Here is a 22222-nt window from a genome sequence, read left to right as displayed (position 1 = left end):
GGCTGTGCAGATATTACTATGGTAACATTGAATAGCAAACTAATTAGAGGTAACAGTAGGAAGTGGTCTGTAAAGAATGGCGAGGAGTCTATTTTGTGTTTATTTAATTATAGAGGTTGAGCCTTAGAGAGGCTGGACAGTTTTTTGGAAAGAAGATAATAGAATCAAGGAGTGTATGTTGACTAACTCTGTCAGACTGATTCGTATCACAAACAGCAGTATCTATATCATGAAGAATAGTTTTTCATAACCAGAAAACTGATTTTTTTTTTTTATAAAGAAGAATTCTACAGCCATGCTAGCAGCTTTAGTATTTTAATGTTTAGCAGGTATGTTTTATACATCATTAGTGAAGCACCACATGAACAAATTAGGTGTTAAGAAAGGAGTAGTATTTCCATTGTAACATCTGAGTATTTTAATTTTCAACCTCCAAGTTCCTGCTACTAAACCACATGTGCTGACCGTAAATAAAGGCAAACTCAGAGTGATAGAGAAATATCTCTATGGCTCTGGGCAATCTGCGTAAAACCATGTGACCCCGAGCGTCTTACCTGAAAAAAAGTAGCGGAATTATTATGTTTCGTACCACATGGTTAAATTGGTTGTTTCAGGGAGAAACAGGGAGGGACAAGAGGCAAAGAGAATGAGGTGGGGAAAACAGGCAGAAAGGGAGAGCTTAGGACTCCCTCCCCTTCAGGCATCTGAACAAGTCTGGACTGTTCTGCTGCTGCTTGTGTTCAACTGGCAGCCTCGGGAATCAGAAACAGCGTTACTGTCTCCTACAGGGATGCAGCGTCAGGAGTTCAGTTATTAAGCTAACTATACTGTACAGTGAATAATCGTGGAGTGTTCTTTTTGAAGCTGTGACACTGGACATCGGTGACTGGGAATACTACTGTCTGCACGCAGAGCTAGGGCTGGATATGCCACAGGTGGAAAGGTGAGGAGCGGCAGGCTGTGGCCCCGGTGCACGGTGCAGAGATCCTCAGGTAAGATGAGGCAGAGGCGGAAAGATGAGGTCCTGCACTGGGCTCTGTGGCGGCCCTTGTGTCTGGAGTGCATTGGCCTAATAAAGATACATGTATGGGAATACCGGTGGTACTCTGAGTTGGAGTTGTGCACAACTTGTAAGCTTAATTTCTGCATTAATTCTACAGGATCGAGACATAGCTTAATGATATATGTCTGCGATAGCACACACACACACACACACACACACACACACACACACACACACACACACACACACACACACACACACACACACACACACACACACACACACACACACACACACAAACCACTGGAGTATGTATACATTAATTTACTCTGCATGTAGCCTACATGTGGGTAAGCGATAACTATTGTATGGAGAGCACTTATCTGAATTCTAGCCAATACACCACTTCCCTGCAGCACAAGCCTTGATTTTGAACAAGACCGAGCAGAACCTACATCACCTCATTTTCACCCTTTCTGAAATTGAATGTATCAGATGATTCCTAGACCAAAAAAAACTTGGCAATGCATTTATAAATGAAACCCTGACAAACCTGTAATTATACTCTTTTGCCCTTGCAAACACTCTGTCTGTGTCTGCATTAGTCTTCATTACAATTGCACAGGACAACGGGGGAGTATACAGCCACGTTGACCTCAGCTGAACTCATTTAGTTATAGGGCATTACTCCTGCTGCAGAGGAAGGGACTCTCACTCCTCCGCTTCCTCCTCTGCCTTTGTCTCTAGATTGGTTTCAATTGTCTGTTCCTAAGCACATCCATGTCTTTGCTGTGGTTTGGCTCACGCAACTGAAAGAAATCCCCTATTGACATGGCATTTTTAATGTCTATAAAAACCTTTTAGCAGGACTGATTAGACTCTTCCTCTCTGCCTCACCCTTACCCTCCTACGTTCTCACTCATCCTTTTATCCACTGCATTGCTGCAGCCATACTTGGTTAAGTTCTGGCGTGCGACTGGTAGCAGATGGCTCTGGACTGATCCCAAGTGTGTCATCTATGGGGGACTGCTGCTGGTTGTGTGTTTATAAGGGAACATTTTCTGTTGTTCTCAAGAGAACATAACTTTCAGATTGTTTTTTAAAAGCGATACTTTAAATCATTTTATCAACAACAATGGGCCTTTTGAGGAACATCTCTGCAGCCAGAACTATTTTGAGTGTGTGTTTTGATTGTTGGTGCTTAAATGACTCTTAACTATGTTGGATTAAATTAGCTACAGGCTAGGGGATTTTTGGTTTCCATTCATTCATATCTTTGAATGAGAATGAGATAACCCATTGATGAATGCAGTTAATTCCCAGAGTTATTCCATCTGGCTTTTGTTATTAGTAATACAAAGCTTGTGAAATACTTTAAAAGTTGGATAAGATCAGTGCTTCTTCTGAAACTTGTTTCAACAAGGGGTCCCAGAAGATTTTCAAAATACTTTTGTTTATTTTAGATTAAGAAACAATCCATTATTGTCGGACGTGCGAGATTCTGTACTTGACCTGAGGGTAGAGGTCCAAGGTGACAAGATCAGTCTTGCCTGTTTTTGACTCCCAGACAGCCTCAGAGTAAGGCTCTTCTATTCTTGGCACCAGCAGCTTTTGGCATCTAAGTACATAAAATCATGGTGTCTGAGCAAATTTGCAGGAGACTTTGGTAATTTTCTGTGACACCCCACCCTCCTTTGACCCCTCCATCCCCTTGTCCACTTGTGTCACTGTCTGTCCCTGATGACTGATGTTATGCTGAGGGAGCCTGGCTCTTACACAATCCTGCACTCTGTCACATTGCAGTGGCCTGCTGCCCCCCTGGGAGAATGGCATCTCTACTAAACCACAACTAAATCCTGCCTGAGTTGAGCTTTCAAAAAGCACAGCCCAGCCTCTGTACAGCTCCCACCAGAAGCTCTGGGATGAGTCCTAATCTCTTTTTCTTCCTGTTCCTTAAAAGTCCTTTTCTTGTCTTGTCAATGCCGTTGCTTACAGGTTGTTGCTTCTCACATTAAGTCCACACTTTGTTCCTGTTGAGGATGGCTCTTAGCAGCACTTTGCTACTAAGACATTGACCTTTTAACGCATGTTTGGTTTTGATTCCCAGGTGGCCTTTAGTGGGTGCGGCCATACCCATAAGCCAGTTACTTCATCCTTAAAATTCCAGGTGTGGAGGACACACAGGAATGTACTTGATGAATATCTTTATATACAGTATGCTGTAATAAAAAGGAGTTTATTGGAGGAAGTGTGTTACTCCCAAAATTGGCATGTGATCTAACCCAGTGCATAATATCCACAATTATTTGAAAATATATACCAGCAGGATTGTATGTAATCAGATTAGAATAGGGCCTGAAAATAGAGTCGGGTTGTGTTGTGGGAGTGGCAGGAAGAAGAAGAAATCTGTTCTTTGTGATGCTTTCAACGTTTACAGCCCCTTCTTTCAGTTCTGTCAGCTGGTGTTTTTAATTGCCCTCAAATCATTAATGCCTTTCAATTATGATCTGTTAAGTTAGCCAGAAACCAGAAACCAGAAATAAACATCGTTTCATTTGATTCCGTACAGGAAAAAGAAAAAAACATCAAAGGCTAGCAAGCTGTGTCAGGTCTGGAGCTAATTGTACATCATTTAATTTTTTATAGGTGTTACAATTCATACTTTGAATCTTGAAAAGGGAAAGGGGAATTACATTTGGAACATATTAAGCTTAATGTGTGTGCTGCGTGTTTAGGACAAAAACTCTGAAACGGTTGGGTCTGTGGGCTCTGCATCATACAGAGGGAACACACATTTATGGCTAATTATGAGCTTCTGGCTTTAGTTTTCATTCTTGAACAAATTAAAAGGGGAAATGGCCAACAGATTTCAGTGTCTATTTTCAGTTATGCAAGTTTTTAGAGTATGGCTGCATCGTGTGTACTATATACTCGGTATATATACCAATGTATGAAAGTACTTAAGTATTGTTAAAGAAAGATCCAGTTCTCCTAAAACTTTAGCACCAATATTCTTAAAGGAATAGTTCAACATTTTGGGAAATTTGCTCATTCCCTTTCTTACAGAGAGTTAGATTGGAAGATTGGTACCATTCTCATGTCTATAGGTAAATGTATAGCTAGACATTTAGCTTAGCTTAGCATATAGACTGGAGATAGGGGCAACAGCTAGCTTGGTTCTGTCCTAAGGTAGCCTAACAAAATCCACTTGCCAGCACCAACATGTAGGGCTGGGCGATATGGAGAAAATCAGATATCGCGATATTCTTGTCCTAATACCTTGATGTCGATATTGTGGCGATATTATAAGGTTGACAATTGGTGCTTTAACAAAATATCTTCACAATGAGATTTAAGATAAGTAATCTTCAGTAATGTAGATATAATGTCTGGGTAAAAAATTATAGAACAGCTAGAGTAGTCTGGTAACACAGAAAATGACATCACTTTACTGTAATGCAGCCTTTAAAACCAGGAAAAGACAACAATTAGGCCATTTACAATATGACGATTTCTAAAATCTAAGACGATATCTAGTCTCATATCATGATATCAATATAATATTGATATATTGCCCAGCTCTACCAACATGTTATATCTTGTTTGTTTAATCCATACAAAAACTGAAGTGTGAAAATGACAAGTTGTGGTTTGGTGAGGGGTAAGCCCAAACTATTTCATGGAAGGGTGCAGGGATTAAAACTAAGGCTGGATGTTGCCCACAACCTCACGATACAGAGTCCACGATAGGATATGTATCGCAATACATGTTGCTTTAAAAATAATGACCATGTCCTTCGCAGAATTACTACAACAGCAGTTCTTTATTATTCTGTATAACAGCAATCGCACAACTTAAAACACTTAAAATCTTGGCCCACAGAGATCCTAAAAGTAAATTTAAATATTCTGTTTCTAATTCCAGAGTTATTAAAAGTGCTGTACTTGATATTTAACACATTACTATAGAAGAAACAACTATTTGCTATGTGAAGATATGGTGAAATAATGGCGTCCTGAGCAAAGAATGGAATCACACTCCCTTCTTCTCCGTTCTTTGTTTTGATAGCCACTCCGGCCGCAGGTGCATATTAGTGTATGTGAGTGCTGAGGCCCGTGACAAACCGTCGGCATATGACGAGTTGGGGAATGGTCTGTTAGAGCCGCGTGGATGCAATTCAAGACCACTTTATTTTTTGTATTTTGAGTACAGTACATACATTATTCTTAAACTTGTTAACTTATCATGCTTGTTTGAATTGAGACATGCACTGTTTGTGTAATGTGGATTGGCCTTGGCTGCCATCGGCTTTATTGTGCACTGCAGACAGGTGATGTTTCTTTTTCAAAACTGCTGACACAGCATTTGCTGCTTTATTGATACAGTAGCGTCTGCATCGATACGCTCATCAGCAAGAAGTATGTTACAACATATTGCCGTATTGATGTTTCGAGCAAAGCCCTAATTAAAACCTGTTTCAAGTCGTTATGCTAAACCAAGCTAACAGGTGGCTGGCTGTAGCCTTATATTTACCATGCTGTTTTGAGTGAGATACGGGTTTCTGAATGTGTCTTGCCTTCAGACACTCTGTAGCTAAAACAGAGACCTGACACAGGGTGAAAAGAGGAGCTGCAGCAATGGGCAGTACAACAAAAATATGGTGTTTTTTGAAAATGAAACCATGTAAACCTATTCTGATCCAATTTCAAATTACAGTTATGAACCTGAAAATGAGCATAATATGGCCACTTTAATCTTCTCATCTAACTCGTAGCAAGAAAGCAAATAAATGTATCTGTAATATCTATTGTAATAGCCATACTAGTTGTAATACTACAGCAGAGTGGGAGCCCTTAACTGTAGTTTTCTGCCTGCAGGGAATGTTATCAAGCCTGTCTGCATGTTTCAACTACAGCTGTCTGTAATGTGGGCTAGTTCTGGCGGAAACACTGTCAGTCAGTCTGGTTCAGGTCAGTCTTCTGAGTCCAACCAAAAGCCAAGCAATAAAAACGACCAAATTCCAGATGATGTTCTTTGCATTCCTATACAGGCTCAGACAATCACTTCAGTCTGCTGTTGTCCTGCTGCTCTCACTTATGCATTTGGTTTCATCAACTTAAGTGGTTTGTTTTATGGCTTTGATCCCGGCAATGTTTACTCGAGCTACTATAGCTCTACAGAGTAGATCAGAGGTTTTGTTCATTGGCTCAACATCTGTCAGCTATTTGCAGTAGCCGCTGTGTCGTGCATTACCTCTGTAAAAAGGTGAACGTGAATAGAGGTTGTCACGAAAAAAAGTGCTCCACATCCATATTGGATTTCTTTCATCAGATGATGGCTGTCTCTGAAATTGGCTGAGAGTAATAGTTTTGTTCATAACTTGTGAGCAGCTGTTGGGTGACATTGATGATGTGTAAAGGTGACACAATCCAAAGACACAAGCCAAAGATAAAATCTACAATGAGAAAGTCCTGCATTCTCTATGATGAGCAAAGATCTGCTGCATTTTTTTCAAAATGGTAAGCTACATATTGTCCATAAAGTTCTGGCATCTGCATTCCAGACATACAGTAGTAAAGTTTGAGGGTGTTATGGGTCATGCTGTGGAGAGTGCAGCCCTGTTATAATGTAAATATCACATCAGTGGTAGTTAATGTTTGCATGCTTTCAACATAAGTTTAATGCAGGTTAGGACCAGCATTTGAGAAGTTTATCTTCAACATACATGAGTCTGCTATTTTTAGCAGTTTACAGTATCTTGTAATTTCAGTTTTGTCAGATTAACATGCGAGGTCACTGAAACACATCGGCTATTTTTCTTACCCCATTAATGCGTTCACCTTGTTTTAGTTAATTTAATGCCTTTTTATTGTTTTGTCACAGAGAATGAATGTAAAGTCAAAACACTATACTATGTCTTAAGTATAAGCCACAAAGAGGCAGGATTTTGATTGACTCTTTTGTTTTATAATTCCACTTAATTCTAGTCAAAACAGGTTGGGCATGTGAGAAGAGATGTTCAAAACAAAACAAAAGTTCAGAAATGCTTTGTGCATAATTCTTGAGTTAGTACAAATTTAGGATTTTGTTTTTAGGAGGCAGTGCAATCAAAATCATCAACATTACACGGACAATACAAAGAAAGAAAGGTTGCACAATAAATACAAGTAATGAATAGTAAAACAAACAGATGATATATTAATATAATATTCATCACTTCATAACATTTTCATTAGTGTACAATCACCTGAAACTAAGAAAGGTATTTTGGTTGGTTAGACTGTATCTACATAGGAAGCAGGTCCTCTTCATGGATGTACAAAGAGAACTGGATACAGCATTAGAGGCGGGGCCACAGTCATTTCTATGAAAGTTGCTCAGTTGCCCATGAAGCAAAAAAAGTTTGACTTCCTGTTATAAAATCTTATCTCTGATCTTATCTCTACACCTGTGGGTGTAGAGATAAAGTCTATCCATCCATCCATCCATCTTCGTCTGCTTATCCAGTGCCAGGCCAGGTTGGAGATATAATCCCTCCACCTAGTCCTGGGTCTTCCCCGAGGCCTCCTCCCAGCTGGACGTGCCTGGAACACCTCCCTAGGGAAGCGCCCAGGGGGCATCCTTACCAGATGCTTGAAGGAGCATGCTTGAAGGAGCAGCGGCTCTACTCTGAGCTCCTCACGGATGACTGAGCTTCTCACCCGATAGGGTGCCAGCCACTCTCCTGAGGAAATCCATTTTGGCCGCTTGTTCCCTGGATCTCGTTCTTTCGGTCATGACCCAGCCTTCATGACCATAGGTGAGGGTAGGAACGAAAACTGACCGGTAGATCGAGAGGTTTGCCTTCTGGCCCAGCTCTCTTTTCGTCACAACGGTGCGATAAATTGAATGTAATACCGCACCTGCTGCGTCGATTCTCCGACCAATCTCCCGCTCCATTGTCCCCTCACTCGCGAACAAGACCCCAAGGTACTTGAACTCCTTCACTTGGGGTAAGGACTCATTCCCTACCTGGAGAAGGCACTCCATCGGTTTCCTGCTGAGAACCATGGCTTCAGATTTAGAGGTGCTGATCCTCATCCCAGCCGCTTCACACTCGGCTGCGAACCGATCCAGTGAGTGCTGAAGGTCACAGGCCGATGATGCCATCAAAACCACATCATCTGCCAAGAGCAGTGATGAGATCCCCATCCCACCGAACTGCAACCCCTCCCCACCCCGACTACGCCTTGATATCCTGTCCATAAATATTACAAACAGGATTGGTGACAAAGTGCAGCCCTGGCGGAGGCCAACCCTCACCTGAAACGAGTCCGACTTACTGCTGAGAACCCGGACACAGCTCTCACTTTGGTCGTACAGAGATTGGATGGCCCTGAGAAGAGACCCACTCATCCCATACACCCGCAGCACCTCCCACAGTATCTCCTGGGGGACCCGGTCATACGCCTTCTCCAAATCCACAAAACACACATAGACCGGATGGGCATACTCCCAGGCTCCCTCCAGGGTCCTTGCGAGAGTGAAGATCTGGTCCATTGTTCCACGACCAGGACGTAATCCACATTGTTCCTCTTCAATCTGAGGTTAGACTATCGGCTGAACCCTCCTTTCCAGCACCTTGGAGTAGACTTTACCAGGGAGGCTGAGAAGTGTGATACCCCTGTAATTGGCACACACCCTCTGGTCCCCCTTTTTGAAAAGGGGAACCACCACCCCGGTCTGCCACTCCTTTGGCACTGTCCCAGACTTCCACACAATGTTGAAGAGGCGTGTCAACCAAGACAGCCCCTCCACACCCAGAGCCTTGAGCATTTCTGGACAGATCTCATCAAAGTGTCTCTGTAATTACATGGTTTGGCCACTATGTCAAACTGGCTTCAAAGCCCAGTGTCACTACTCGATACGTAGATCCGTTTATGTCGTATCCCCTGACCAATGGGTTATCCTGACCCTAACCAATCAGGGTCAATGCATAACCTCAACAATCTACGCATATGCGGAAACCAGGATTTCTGGTATGTATCCCACATGCAGCGCTGTTCCTGGGGGCTTGGTCCTCTACCATGGAGTCCTCTATGTTGCTACGCCATGTTTCTGCAGTAGCCCAGAACGGACAAACCAAACACTGGCTCTAGAGAGGGCTTGTCTCGTTCTTTACATTAACCTGAAAGCCACTGTAGGTGGTTGATGCTAGAATGTAGTCACCGAAAGTCAACACGGGTATACTGCCCAAATCCTACACACTTCTACTACTACAAGCATGCCTGTGAAGCTTGACTGGTTTATATAGACGCTAGGTGGTTCAGAACAGGTACAGGCAGGAACAATAGCTATAACTCTAAGGAAACAGAGAATCTGACAAATAGCAAGGCTGAACTACCCTCAACATATTAAACAAATGACTAATGGGATGCAGCTGAACAGAAAAGTGACAAGACTAGCAGAAACAGATAAATCGATGGGGATAAATAGTAAGTAGCTGAGGGATGGCAGCGTTTCATGTAACGGGATGGTTACAACACCGACTTATATGACCTGAAGACACAAGAAAAGGAGGAGTAGTAGTCAAGACAAAAACAAAGCCTTTCACAGTCTGCAACCATGAATACTGAAAATGTAAACTACCAATGCTGTATAATATCACAATTTTGTGTTCAGACTGTTTTGTAGTGAGTTGAAATAGTTTTGGACATAATAAAAACATTTATCTGCTCTCTGTGTGCCCAGGTTGTGAAGATGTGGAGCTTGTTTTTCACTGTGACTGTCCTGCTGTCCTCCATGAAACGGGCTGATGCTCAGGGTATAAATAACTTTAATTCTCATTTGGACTACCACACCAGCCCCACGTGTTCTCCTCATGTGTTTGTGTGTTGGTTCAAATACAGAAAGTGTGTCTTTATGTGTTCACATGTATTCTCCATCGCTTTGTATTTGCAGGCAGATGTGATAATGTGCAAGCGGCAGATATTGTTTTCCTGGTTGATGGGTCTTCCAGTATTGGCCGAGCTAACTTTCTGCAGGTGAAGGGCTTTATGGCTGGAATCGTCAAGCCATTTGCCAGCTCTGTCAGCAGTTCAGGGATACGGTTTGGGGCCATACAGTACAGCGACACCTCCAGGTGACTGACAGGATTAGTTTTTACCTCATTACCTTCCTGTACAAGCGGTGGCAAAGGATCTTGCTGCAAGTACAGAATTATGTATTTAATGCACATTTCTCTTCCTCCAGAGTTGAATTTACATTTACTACCTACGTGGTTGGCACTGAGCTGGTCAACGCTATAGAGAATCTGAACTATAAGGGGGGAAACACACGCACTGGTGCTGGTCTCAAGTTTGTCGCTGATAACTTCTTCAACCCTTCGTCCAGTCGAAATGTCCCAAAGGTCTGAGGAGCAGCCATTCTTTGGCGTTTCATAATTATAAAACTGTGTATTTAACATCTTAACAACAACTTCATGTGTTTCTAATTCTACCTACTTTCAGATTACTATCCTGATCACAGATGGAAAGTCACAAGACAGCGTGCAGGAACCAGCACAGAAGCTGCGCAGTCAAGGAGTGCATGTTTTTGCGGTCGGTATGTATCTCTCCTCTCTTACTCACAGTATTTGGGATTTTTTTCCCTACTTCCTTATGAGACCCTGTGGTTTCTTTTTTGCTTTGCCAATTATCTGTGGTTTGTTAGGTATAAAGAGTGCAGACAGGAATGAATTGGCTCAGATCTCCTCCCAGCCCAGCAGTGATTTCACCTCCTTCGTTGGGGACTTCAAACTGCTGAACACACTTCTTCCTCTTGTGAGCCCTCAAGTGTGTTCCAGAGCAGGAGGAGTCTATGCTAGTGATGGTATGTGGGTTACCTTAAATAACACAACATCAGTATATTAAAATACACACAGTAACAAATATGTGTCTGATATTATCTCAGACGTTGTTGTCAGACTGTAAACCTGCATTTAATTGTATTTATGTCTCCTCTTGCTTCCATTCCTATTCTCTCCTTTCAGAGGCATTTTCTGGTCCGTCCAACATTCAGTTCACAGGCCAGACGTCTGATACTCTCAGGTTTCGCTGGAGTGCAGCAGGGGGTCCTTTGATTGGCTATGTGGTCCAGTATGTGCCACTTTCCGGCCTGGGTCAGCCAATCACAGCAGAACTGCGTCAGGTGAGTCCAAGTGTTCATATTCATGACACATGGAGATGACCTAGATTGAAGTAGCTAATTGCAGTTTTAGGAGCCAAAGTCAATCCTGCTTTGCGAGAGAAACATGCCTTCAGGCCACGTAGAAACATGTCAAATGGGTGGATCTTCTCAGTGTAGATGTTGTAGAGATTCAAATTTGGCAGAGAAAAGTGAAATTCCCTTTCCCGTGGCAGACATGATGAAGATAGAAGAATGTCATGGCTCACCCATCTATTTCAGTCACTTGCAAAAACCTGTCTTAGGCTTGACTGTTTACAAAAATAACCTCTCCCCTGCAGGAGACTGTCCCTGCCACTCAGAGGACCTTTACCGCACAAGAGCTGAGGTCAGGAACCGACTACCTGGTAACTATTATCGCTCAATACCCCAACAGTGTGGGAGAGTCTGCTTCTGCCAAGCAACGAACCAGTGAGTAAAAAGTGAAGGATGCAAATGTCAGCAGTGAAACATCTGCCAAAAAGCTAACTCAACCTCTCTCACACAGGACAGAACCCTTAATGTTGAACTTCTCACAGTCACCTACAATGTCTTTTTTCCCTCCTCATATAGGGTCTTTGCCAGGGGTCACCAGTCTACGCCTGGTCCAGGCAGGCTTCTTCTCTCTCTCTGTGGGCTGGGATCAGCCTTCGTCTCCTGTGCAGGGCTACAGACTCACCTATGGACCACGAGGTCAGGCACACACACATACCTCTGTTTCTATTTCCTGTCTACCTGGCTTTCTCTTTCTGTCTACCTCTCATCCGACGTGTGCATTTATGTTTTAGTAACACTTGCAGCATATTAGCAACTTGAAAAAAAGTGGCAGATTTATCTTGTCACAAAAATAAATTTTGGCAGAATGAATGAATGATGTGGGAGGAAAATAAGCTGCAGCTGTCAATTACAGTTAACCTTTGGTGGCAAGTTGGAAACAGAATGTACAGCAGTCAAGGCTGAGTATGGAGAAGATGAGCTTCTCTAACACCTCACCTCCCTCAGGCACTGGCTGTCAGTAAGGGTTTTTATTGCCCAATCATTATCTAAAATATTAAATACATTTTATCATCACCAGACTTGAAATAAAAATAGACAGTGAAAACCTTCACTTATGTCACAGATTGTCAGTCATTTTGTCCTTACATTTCTAGAGATAGGGTGTGGTGTGGCATATATCATAACAATGTCAAGATGTTTGGGTGCTTATGCCATGATTAAGGAGAGAAAAGTGGCCCCTGAGGGCTGATATAAACAGTTTCTTCCTCTGAACATGTGGCAGGAGTGCCGTCTCACATGGAGCTCCTCTTCTGGGCTGGCACATGTGTGAGAGTATTTAAATTGGCCAGTATGTATCCTGTAATGAGGGGTGTGATGTTTCTACCTGTTCCCGTGTCTGCCGGTACTTACACTGATAATTCAAACAAAAAATACAGATAACTCTTGCTGCACATAATGTACACAACACAGACACATGCACTTCTCTACGGCTGGCTGGCTGCCATACTCTGTGCTCCGAGGTCAAGTTAATGAAGTGAGGACACATCCTATATTTTTTTTAGTTTGTTGTCAGCTAATTTGTCTAATGACATACTGTATAGTATAATTTGTGATTGCTGTTAGAGCACTAATCATCTGCTTGCCCTCCATGCCTACTTGCCCTGTTGCCTGTTGTGTGGTTGGAAGAGCAGGTCAGCCAGCAGCTCAGCTGTCGGAGCAGTCTCTGTCTGCAGACTCCACATCTGTCACATTGGAGTCACTTCAGCCTGACACAGAGTACGTCGTCAGCCTCTTCCCCCTGTTCCCTCGAAACTCTGCATCCCCGTCGATCCTCAATGCCCGCACATGTGAGTCCACCCTGTGGCCCATTATTGGTGCTGTGATATGATGATGTTAAATGCCTGTAGTTTGAACATAAACAGTAGACACTATATAATACAGTTGTACATTTTGTAATAAAGTTACAAAATGAAGCAATATTAAAACAAGTCTTAGATACAGTATATGTATGTAACACAGTGCAAATATAGTAATACTGTCTTCTCGTGGTTGGAATGGGTTTCAGTATAGTTAGCCAATGTTATTTCAAAGTGTCTGTTCATGTTTTTGCATGTGTAAGTGCGCCTTGAGGCAGTGCAGCAGTTATCAGTGGAGACGGAGTCAGAGCGCAGTGTTCGTGTGGGGTGGAGAGGCGTCAGTGGTGCACGGGCCTACCGACTGGTCTGGGGGCCATTTACAGGTCAGGACAAAGCAGACATCAATCAACATCTTACATTTCTGATGTCTATTTTTTTTACGTACACATACCATTATATTTTTGTTTTTCTGTTCACAAAGGTCGAAATGTTGAGACGGTGGAGGTTGCTGGTGACAGAGAGTTTCACACTTTGTCCAAACTGCAGTTTGACACTGAGTACATTGTCACCATCATCCCGCTGTATGAGGGCAACACTGAGGGCCCTGTAGCAACGGCCAGGTTCAAGATCGGTAGGTGTGGTTTGAGTAGTTCATCACGCCATCAAACATCTCTCTGTGTTTATTGTACCCTTTTCCCTCTCAAAACTCACAGTTACACACACAACAAAAACAGCTAATTGCTACAATACACTAAATTACATTCTATGTTTGTGCTTGTGCTTCTTAAATTAGTAATTGTAGTAACATTCTTGTTGAATAGGTACTTGCACTATTGTGTCCTGCAAAGTACAGGGACAGGAGGCAGAGATGGAGAAGATGGCCAACAATCTTCTCTGCTGTTTGTCTCTCTTCTGAAAACCTACACATGTAACTGTTTAGGCTCTGTTTAAGGAACATTTCGAGCGCACCTACACACACACACACACACACACACACACACACACACACACACACACACACACACACACACACACACACACACACATACACACACACCATCTGTCTCTCGTGAGTAAGGCCATATGGTGTCATTTCAGTTAGCCAGTGTTATTTGAATGAAGGCTGAGTCACTGAGCAGAGAGCTGGCAGAAAAGGAGGATTGAAAACCTTCGTGTGGCCTAGTTGTGTGAGATATATACACTGCTCTACATACTTTACACCACAGTAAAACCATAGCTCAGCTTTTCCTCTCCTGTTTGTTCCTGTGTAAACTAGTAGAGTAACAACAATTTGTGATGTCTGGGGTTTGTGATGAGTTGTCTGTTCCTTCTCATTAGGAACATTTTTTGACTTATTTTGTTTTAGTGAGGACCACATTGAATGAAGCCTACATGTTTATTTGAAAATATATCATTATTATATTCAGCAATACTATTGCGTTTTCTACATGTAGGATGCCTAACATTAAGTTCTAAACAATATATAAAAGATTGCATGGCATTTAAAGTTCAAGTTAAAAACAATAAAATTTGATTGAGTTCTAGTTATGTTTGTCTTCTTCCACATTTCAAACCACTTCAATGGCTTTGTGTGGCATTCAATCAAGCAAATATGGTATGGAGTAAAATGTTGAATTTGTTAGCGTATAGACTGACTCTCAGGCTTAAAAGGGGACATCATTGGGTGCTTGTTGCTCAGCCACTGGTCTGTAGACCTTGTTCTTTGACCCGTCTGCTCCCAACTGACACCTGGCACTTTCTTGTTGATTTGTTGACATGTTCATCACACAAACAAGAAAAGTATCAGAGAGAAAGTGTTTGCGGGACTGACCTGTGTGATAATTTTTTGGTCTTTGTCACAGGGAGCATTTCTTTGAACTAAGTCCATTACACCTGTAGCCCGAGGGCATAGGTGTGAAATAAAATCTCAGAAACTGTAATTAATTTAGCTGTCAGTGATATAATATGGGCACCTCCTCAAAACAGTGGTTTTTGTATCATTTTGTAACAGATTCCTGGTTCCCAAAGATCCCAAAGAAGTTCTGGCATGAAAATGTGCAGCTTGTATATATGTTAAAATACTGCATCTGGCTGTTATACAAATAAAATGTGGGTTTGGAAGGGTTTCAAAGTGGCATTTATATTCATGACGACTTACTTGGTTTAGTTGTTTTCTGTTGGTTTGTACTGAGGCCAGTAAGATACTCAAACAGAAAAGCTCAGGTGCTTGAACTCCAATTCTCAAGATGAATCTCCACATTTCTTTACATATTGGCAAGTGACTGTTGCGCAGTTATTTTCCCATCAGTCTTGTAATTGTCTACCTTCAGCGTAAGACATGATAACATACTAAGTTGGATGTGTCTGGGGGTGACATCTTTACGAATTACAGAAGGATGGGTATATGAGGATGTGATTTCTTAGTCTCTTTAGTAGAAATTTGAGCGGAGAGTAGTGTAGCATTTTGTAAGCATCAATGAAATCTAAAATTGTTAAGTAACTGCTCCTGTGACGTGTGTGGTGATGTTGTGAAGTTATGTGTTTGCTTATGTTGGATGAGCCTAAAGAAGCCGGTAAAACAAAATGTCTTTATTCCGCATTGCACAGGTTGTTTACAGTGAATCAATTTCTTTCTACAATTAAATGATATGATATACATGCATATTTTTCAGTTTGATTTGAGAGTACATACTCACATTTCAGCCTTAGTTTTTAGTTTTACATTTTCTCAAGTCCATCTTAACACAAAACTCTTATTATTGCCTATACTGTATGTACGTTAAAAGTTATTCTTTTACTGGTCGTTTCTGTCATTCCTCCTGTCCATACTGGCCACAAAATATGCCTTTTGAAAGCAAAATGAATGTGTTGTGTTGTTATGAAGTGATTGGGGACAAAATGCACAGTCCTCGGTAGTTGTTGTAGTTGTTGTCTTTTTAATACCAAGTTCCCGCTTTGTGTTACTATGGCTCAGCAAGGTAATCCTGCCTTTTAAATCCTATACCGTAAATCTCATCAGTGTCAGTGAGCCAATAAGCATGCAACATGCTTCCACCAAGATCTAATAATGTTTGTGATTGGCTGTCTAGCGTTACACGTCCTAGAGGCAGGCAGGAGAAATTACGTGACACAGATACGGGGCTCACTTAGTAGGAGCTGAAAACTAAATTAAAAGATTTGTGCCGTAATGTGGAATGTTGTAATTTATTTTTGTTTTATAAAATTGGTATCAAAGAAAGTATTATTTAAGAACCGGTATCGAAGTCACGGTATTGGTATTGGTACCTGTATCTAAATTTTTTTAATTATACCCAGCCCTGGTTAGCATACTAAGAACATGTGGGTATAGCACGCTAACCTGCTAACATAAGTAGTTTTTGGTCATTTCTGTATGCATACTATCATCATTCGCATTGTTAATGAAAAACCTTGCTACACAATGTATTAGTACATTACATTCAAATTCATTTATTGGTTATATTTTATTTCAATTAACCATGTTTGTTAATGAGCTCCCATCCACATTACCTGCTGGTCAACATGGATGCAAACTGCCAAACAGCAACTGAGAGCGTCTTATGGGTTCAGGTCAGGTGCAGACCTGCGGGAAGCTTGCTGCTAGCTGCCCAATAGCCATGGGCCTAGCCTAACCTTTTGTTGTTGTTGGATTTCCTTATGTGCTTTTGAAATGTTATTTCTTTTGTATGTAGTTTTCACAACTTCACCAAAACCAGCCTGCTTGTTGGTGTTACATAAACTACATCAGGTGAAGATCACTCTGGCCTCTGTGTGTTTTCCTTCCACCACTTGGCCAGTCCTCACAATACCCAGTTGATTTAGTCTAAATAATAGACTGCGAAAGCCTCATATTTTCCTCAGCTAAACTTTAGACTGAATTTTTGCAGTGAATGTGGATTCGGTCTCCTATCACTTACATTGAAACCACTTAAGGAAGAAATCTCTTTGTGGCCAGCACAGACAGAAGGAATGATTACAACAACCAATCAATCTTTTAGTGTATCTATAGGCCTTTCAGTATTGTTTACAGACTTGAAACAATGTGAATATATTTAATCTATCTAATCTTTAACATTTTTCATTGATGGGTCTATGGGGATAATAGAGTGTTACTTATGACATATTACATATTTGCATACTGTACATATGATTAATAATGTCTTTCCCTCAGAGCGTCAGGAGCAGCAGTTGCTCAGAGCAGCTACCACCAGCCCCTCCACTATTCGCCTCACCTGGAGAATCATTCAGTCATCTCGAGGGTACCGCCTAGAATGGAGAGAGGGGGAAGGTCAGATGTCCATGTCACGTGCACGCTCACACATTCTCTTGTCTCTTTTGTACTCTTTTTGTACATTACATGTAGCATTCTGTAGTTCTAAGATGGGCTTTGCAACATGGACAAGTTATTATTATGATCACAGGAAATTATTTAAAGATTTAATTTCAAATCTCATTTTGTGACGGATTTTAATTCACCTTATTTGTGTTAATATAGACAACAGTTATGTGTACTGTATCCGAATTACTCATTTATTGTTTTATTATTACATGATTTGACTGACATATAGTCAAATAATGTATTAAATGCAATCCCCACTTCTACGTTACAGGTAGTAGGAAGTATATACTGATACTGTGATTATATTGAACATAAATCCAATGATTGTTGCTCTGTGTCCAGGAGGCCGTGTCCAGAGCCTGACCTTTCCTAGAACCACTACCAGCCATGAGCTAACAGGCCTTCAGCCCAACACAGAATATATCATCACCCTGTACACTCTGTTCGAAGGTCGGGAGGAGGCCACACCTGTCTCCACCACATCCAGAGGTCCGTAACTCAGCCTGGGGCCATGAAACTCGGTTGATTAATGGGTCATAAATGTGTTGGGGTTAAATTCCAACTAGTTCTGAATATTTTTTCCTGTAGATATGTTTAAAAGTTTTTTGCTTTTATCCATTTTTCATGAGTGTCCTAATCCTCTGGTGTTGCAGAGGAACAGCCAGTGGGGAGGGTGTCCAACCTGAGAGTTGTGGAGTCTCTGGGCAGTACTGCGAGACTCGGCTGGACGGGTGTAGCCGGTGCCACACAGTACCGCATCATTATCCTGAACACAGAAGGTACACTGACTGATTTTTATTTTTATTTTTTTTATTATCCATTGAGATGTTTTAGTGCCCAATTATGAATGAAAACATGCTTGTGGAAATAGTGTCTCTGTTTGTTTCATGTCATGTCAGCGGGATCGGAGGAAATCCGGATTATCCCTGGAAACCAGACAACCCTTGACCTCAGAGACCTGACAGTGGGAGTGTCTTATGGTGTCAGTGTCACAGCGCTGGTGGGAGAAAATGAAGGAGACCCAGTTACTGTCTACATCAAACCAGGTGAGTTGAGCATTGAGACTGTGATGCTGTGAGCTTCATCCTGTCTGTCTGTCTGTCTGTCTGTCTGTCTGTCTGTCTGTCTGTTGTTTCCCTAGAAGTGAAATACTCAGACTTGCTTTCTTGAATGAATGCTTTATTTCGAACATATAATAAAAACTAAAAGAACAAAACAAAGAAACAAAAAAAATATTAATTTAATATGTCCGAAAAGGAATAAAAAGAAGAAAAAGCCTATTTAATCCTACCCCCTTTTCCACTACTATATACTAATCATCATGAGTAGCTACACGTTTACATCATAAGTCAAGTATTTATATCACATTTAACACGTTCTTTACAATTTCCTACATATGATCACACCACAAAGAAAAGAAATTTTACCTATGTATATATTGACCATAAAAAATAAATAATGTAAGTAAACAAATAAATAAATCTGTGATAGTCAAAACCCTTCCTCCTCCCTATATATTGTGAAAACCATATTTCTGTACTGCTTTTTAAACTGGCTCATACTTCTTGAAAAAAAAAATGTATACATTGAATTTTGCCACATGAAGCTCTGTATGCTCTTCATTTCAGAACAAGGTGCTGGCAGAGTGACTAACCTCAGAGTGACAAACACAAACAGTCGGAGACTTCGAATTGCCTGGACAGGTGCTACTGGGGCAACGGGTTACAGAGTTACTTGGAGACAAGGCAACAGTAAGTGTTATATGTTGTAATGTGTTTGTGAGTTTATCCTTTTAAATCCTGTATTATTGTATTCATCTTTTACATCAAATTGAAGGTGGATGTTTAGATCTTCATGATCCTTTAAAAAAACGACAGCAGCAGACTTTGAAGCTAATTTTGTTTTATATCTTTAGTCAGTTTATCATGTGCATTATTTCGTATTCCCTTACGTTCTACCTTGCAGGTGCAGAGCAGTTCCGTATTGTTGGGGCAGAGGTCACAGCCTTCACTATAGACGGCCTGCAACCAGATGAGGCGCTGGTTATTGGTGTTGCATCTGTGGTTGATCAACGTGTGGGAGAGGTGGTCACACTGTCTACTCGGACTAACCCCCACGGTGGATCGGTGTCTGGCCTTCGCATCGTCGAAGTCACATCTCAGAGGATACGCATTGCATGGTCACAGTCTACTAGGGCAACTGGCTATAAGGTCACCTGGCGCCGTGATGATGGTAAGCAATGATTAGCATTAATACTAAGTATTTAACAGACACAGGATTAATCTAAATACATGATATCAGAGCAATATAAAGAATTAGTTTAGTTTATCGTTTAGATTTGGGTAGTGATCTGGCCTCTTCTATCCTCGGGTATCTGGTTGGAGGAAGATACAAATTTCTATATTTCCATCTCTCTGCAATGTTTTGCTGGTGCAGGAGTTGAAACAACTCGTGACTTGCCCGCCGACGTCTCTTCCTTCACCATTGATGGACTACAGTCGGATACAGCCTACAGCATATTAGTTTCTTCCCTTACTGGATCTCGAGAGGGAAGTCCTTCCACCCTGAGTATCAGAACAGGTACCACACTGAATCTGTCAAATATACATTATTGCTGTTGTCTTTTGGGAGAACCTTGGCTATGAGTAGGGTTATACAAAATAGATTAACGGACTGATTTGTTTTCTGTCTCGACCTTCAGAGTCAGATCAGCCTGTGGTTGGGACTGTGACGTCACTGCAAGTGCAGGAGGCACGTGGAGAGGTTGTCCGTGTCACTTGGGTTGGTGTGCAGGGAGCAACGGCTTATCGTGTGTCTTGGAGGAGAACGGACGGTAGATCTATTGCTGGTCCATTTCCCTTTTGTGATAAAATCCTCTCATATAGATCTCACATCTCAGTGCAATGATCAAAGTTTCTTTCAATTTTAATTTGCACTTAAAGGAGAAATATGTTTTTTTTTTCTGTGATGGATGTTTTATAGCAGCTAGACTGTGTTCCTCTACTCACTGTTGTGACTATGTGCTGCTGTAGGTGGTGAAGAGAGAAGTCAGCTGGTGGGGGGAGATGTGACAGCAGTGGATTTAGACCAATTGGACCCCGGAGCCCAGTACGAGGTGCAGGTCATGGCTTTAGTTCAAAACAGAGAGGGAACCCCTGTGTCTGTCAGAGTCACCACACGTGAGTGCCGTCTTCCTATATTCTGACATTATTTAAGTATTAATAATCAAGTTTTAATAACCGTGGAGAAAATAAACAACGGATGTGAGGCTTAAAAAGTATTCTTAAAAGAATGGATGGATTTAACAGTATTTGATGATTTAAAATAAAATGTTCACAAATGCTGAATATAGTAAATGCAATGCTGCATATTGCATATTGTTTCTAAGTAAGCATGGCAATAATGTCCTTCTTGTGCACAATAGTTTGGTATTGCACTATATACACAACCTTATTTCAACAAATATATTGGATGAAATATCAAATCGAATGTCAATGCTGTTTCTCTGTATCTATGTATGCAGCTGGTTCCCCCACTCCCTCAGTACCTACGACAACTTTACGAGTGGCGGAGGTTACCCGGAATTCTATGCGGCTTGGCTGGACTCCGGTACCAGGTGCCACAGGATATATTCTACACTGGAGACAGGAGATGGGTGGAACAGGTGAAACATGTTATTATACTGTATGTGTTACAATTTATTTCTTTAAGACTGCTTTACAGTCCTATCATTTTAACTGTTCATATCTCTCAGATATTGGCCGAGGCTCATCTGTCACGCTCCCTGCTGCGTCCAGCTCTTACCAGGTGACTGGGCTGCGTTTGGGCCTTCGTTATCGCTTTACTGTGCAGCCCACCTTTGAAAGTGGATTGGGAACTGAGATCTCTGTAGAGGAACGCACTGGTAACACATCCTCTTTTTAATATATTTACCATACCTACAGTATAAACACCTTTTTAAAACCGTACTTGCCCCCACAAACTTCTCTGTCCGCAGTCTGTGTGGGCGGGCGTCTGGATGTGGTGTTTCTGGTGCCGGCATCTACCGATCGGATTAGCCTCGCAAGACCACTGCGCCAACTCCTCACAAGTGCAGCAGGGTCGCTCAATACTATCGGAGCCCGCGACTCTCAGGTACTGCTCTTGAAGAATAAGTCTCAAAACAGGGCGTGGAGAGGTACAAGGCTGTTAGCTCATTCTGGCACGGCCAGTTTCTGCCAAAGTTTTGATTATTTTCTGCCTGTTTCAGGTGGGAGTTGTTGTATACAGTTACAGACCCAAAATATGGTTCCTGCTTAATCGCCATGGCAGATCTGATACACTTCTTCAAGAGATCCGGTCCACACCGTTTGATGAAAGTCCCGGGAATAACATTGGTCAGTGTTTTCTCTCTGACAGATGTCTGTACTTACTGCTCGGTATGTGTGTGTGTTCGGAGTTGTGATATTGTCTGCCTCCCTCTGCAGGTGAGGCAGTGACATACACCAGGCAGTACCTTCTGACCCCCTCAGCTGGACGGAGACCGAGGGTCCCTGGGGCTGTCGTCATCATCGCTGACAAAAAATCAGCTGACAACCTGACTCTCGCAGCAAGCAGTCTCAGGGCTACAGGTGTGCTGGAGAAGCCCAACAAGCAGTCATGATGCAGTCATCTGTGAATGAACTTTAGGGTTTGCTTTAACATGGTTGGATATAACTACCTGCACCCACCAGATCAATATAGTTGGCTTCATCTGGACAATTTAGTTTCAAGATTTCAGCCACACAAGTATTTGTAAATTGATAGAAAAAATACTTTCCTATAAATTGTCTTAACTCACTGGCCTT

At 41.8% G+C, this 22222-nt stretch overlaps 1 protein-coding gene across 5 annotated transcripts in view; it reads left to right on the top strand.

The window, feature by feature from the left end:
• The first annotated feature begins 587 nt into the window (after positions 1-587).
• col7a1 (collagen, type VII, alpha 1) overlaps positions 588-22222 on the top strand; it is a 63486-nt gene continuing 41851 nt past the window's right edge. For 4 of the 5 annotated variants that reach the window (XM_036002285.1, XM_036002286.1, XM_036002282.1 and 1 more), the window contains exons 1-26: positions 588-992; positions 9735-9807; positions 9945-10125; positions 10236-10392; positions 10493-10586; positions 10695-10853; positions 11014-11171; positions 11489-11618; positions 11760-11879; positions 12875-13030; positions 13303-13422; positions 13521-13670; positions 17229-17345; positions 17739-17885; positions 18050-18175; positions 18296-18442; positions 19025-19147; positions 19362-19628; positions 19833-19976; positions 20098-20229; positions 20429-20575; positions 20920-21060; positions 21151-21300; positions 21394-21530; positions 21646-21772; positions 21863-22006. In XM_036002285.1, coding sequence (XP_035858178.1) covers positions 9744-9807; positions 9945-10125; positions 10236-10392; positions 10493-10586; positions 10695-10853; positions 11014-11171; positions 11489-11618; positions 11760-11879; positions 12875-13030; positions 13303-13422; positions 13521-13670; positions 17229-17345; positions 17739-17885; positions 18050-18175; positions 18296-18442; positions 19025-19147; positions 19362-19628; positions 19833-19976; positions 20098-20229; positions 20429-20575; positions 20920-21060; positions 21151-21300; positions 21394-21530; positions 21646-21772; positions 21863-22006 — 3538 coding nt within the window. In that variant the 5' untranslated portion in view covers positions 588-992; positions 9735-9743. The remainder of the gene's footprint in view (positions 993-9734; positions 9808-9944; positions 10126-10235; positions 10393-10492; positions 10587-10694; positions 10854-11013; positions 11172-11488; positions 11619-11759; positions 11880-12874; positions 13031-13302; positions 13423-13520; positions 13671-17228; positions 17346-17738; positions 17886-18049; positions 18176-18295; positions 18443-19024; positions 19148-19361; positions 19629-19832; positions 19977-20097; positions 20230-20428; positions 20576-20919; positions 21061-21150; positions 21301-21393; positions 21531-21645; positions 21773-21862; positions 22007-22222) is intronic. The other variant, XM_036002283.1, reaches the window with a different exon arrangement.

Source organism: Sander lucioperca, chromosome 6, assembly GCF_008315115.2.
Source record: "Sander lucioperca isolate FBNREF2018 chromosome 6, SLUC_FBN_1.2, whole genome shotgun sequence".
Classification (NCBI taxonomy): Eukaryota; Metazoa; Chordata; class Actinopteri; order Perciformes; family Percidae; genus Sander; species Sander lucioperca.
This window is presented reverse-complemented; position numbering and strand designations above follow the sequence as displayed.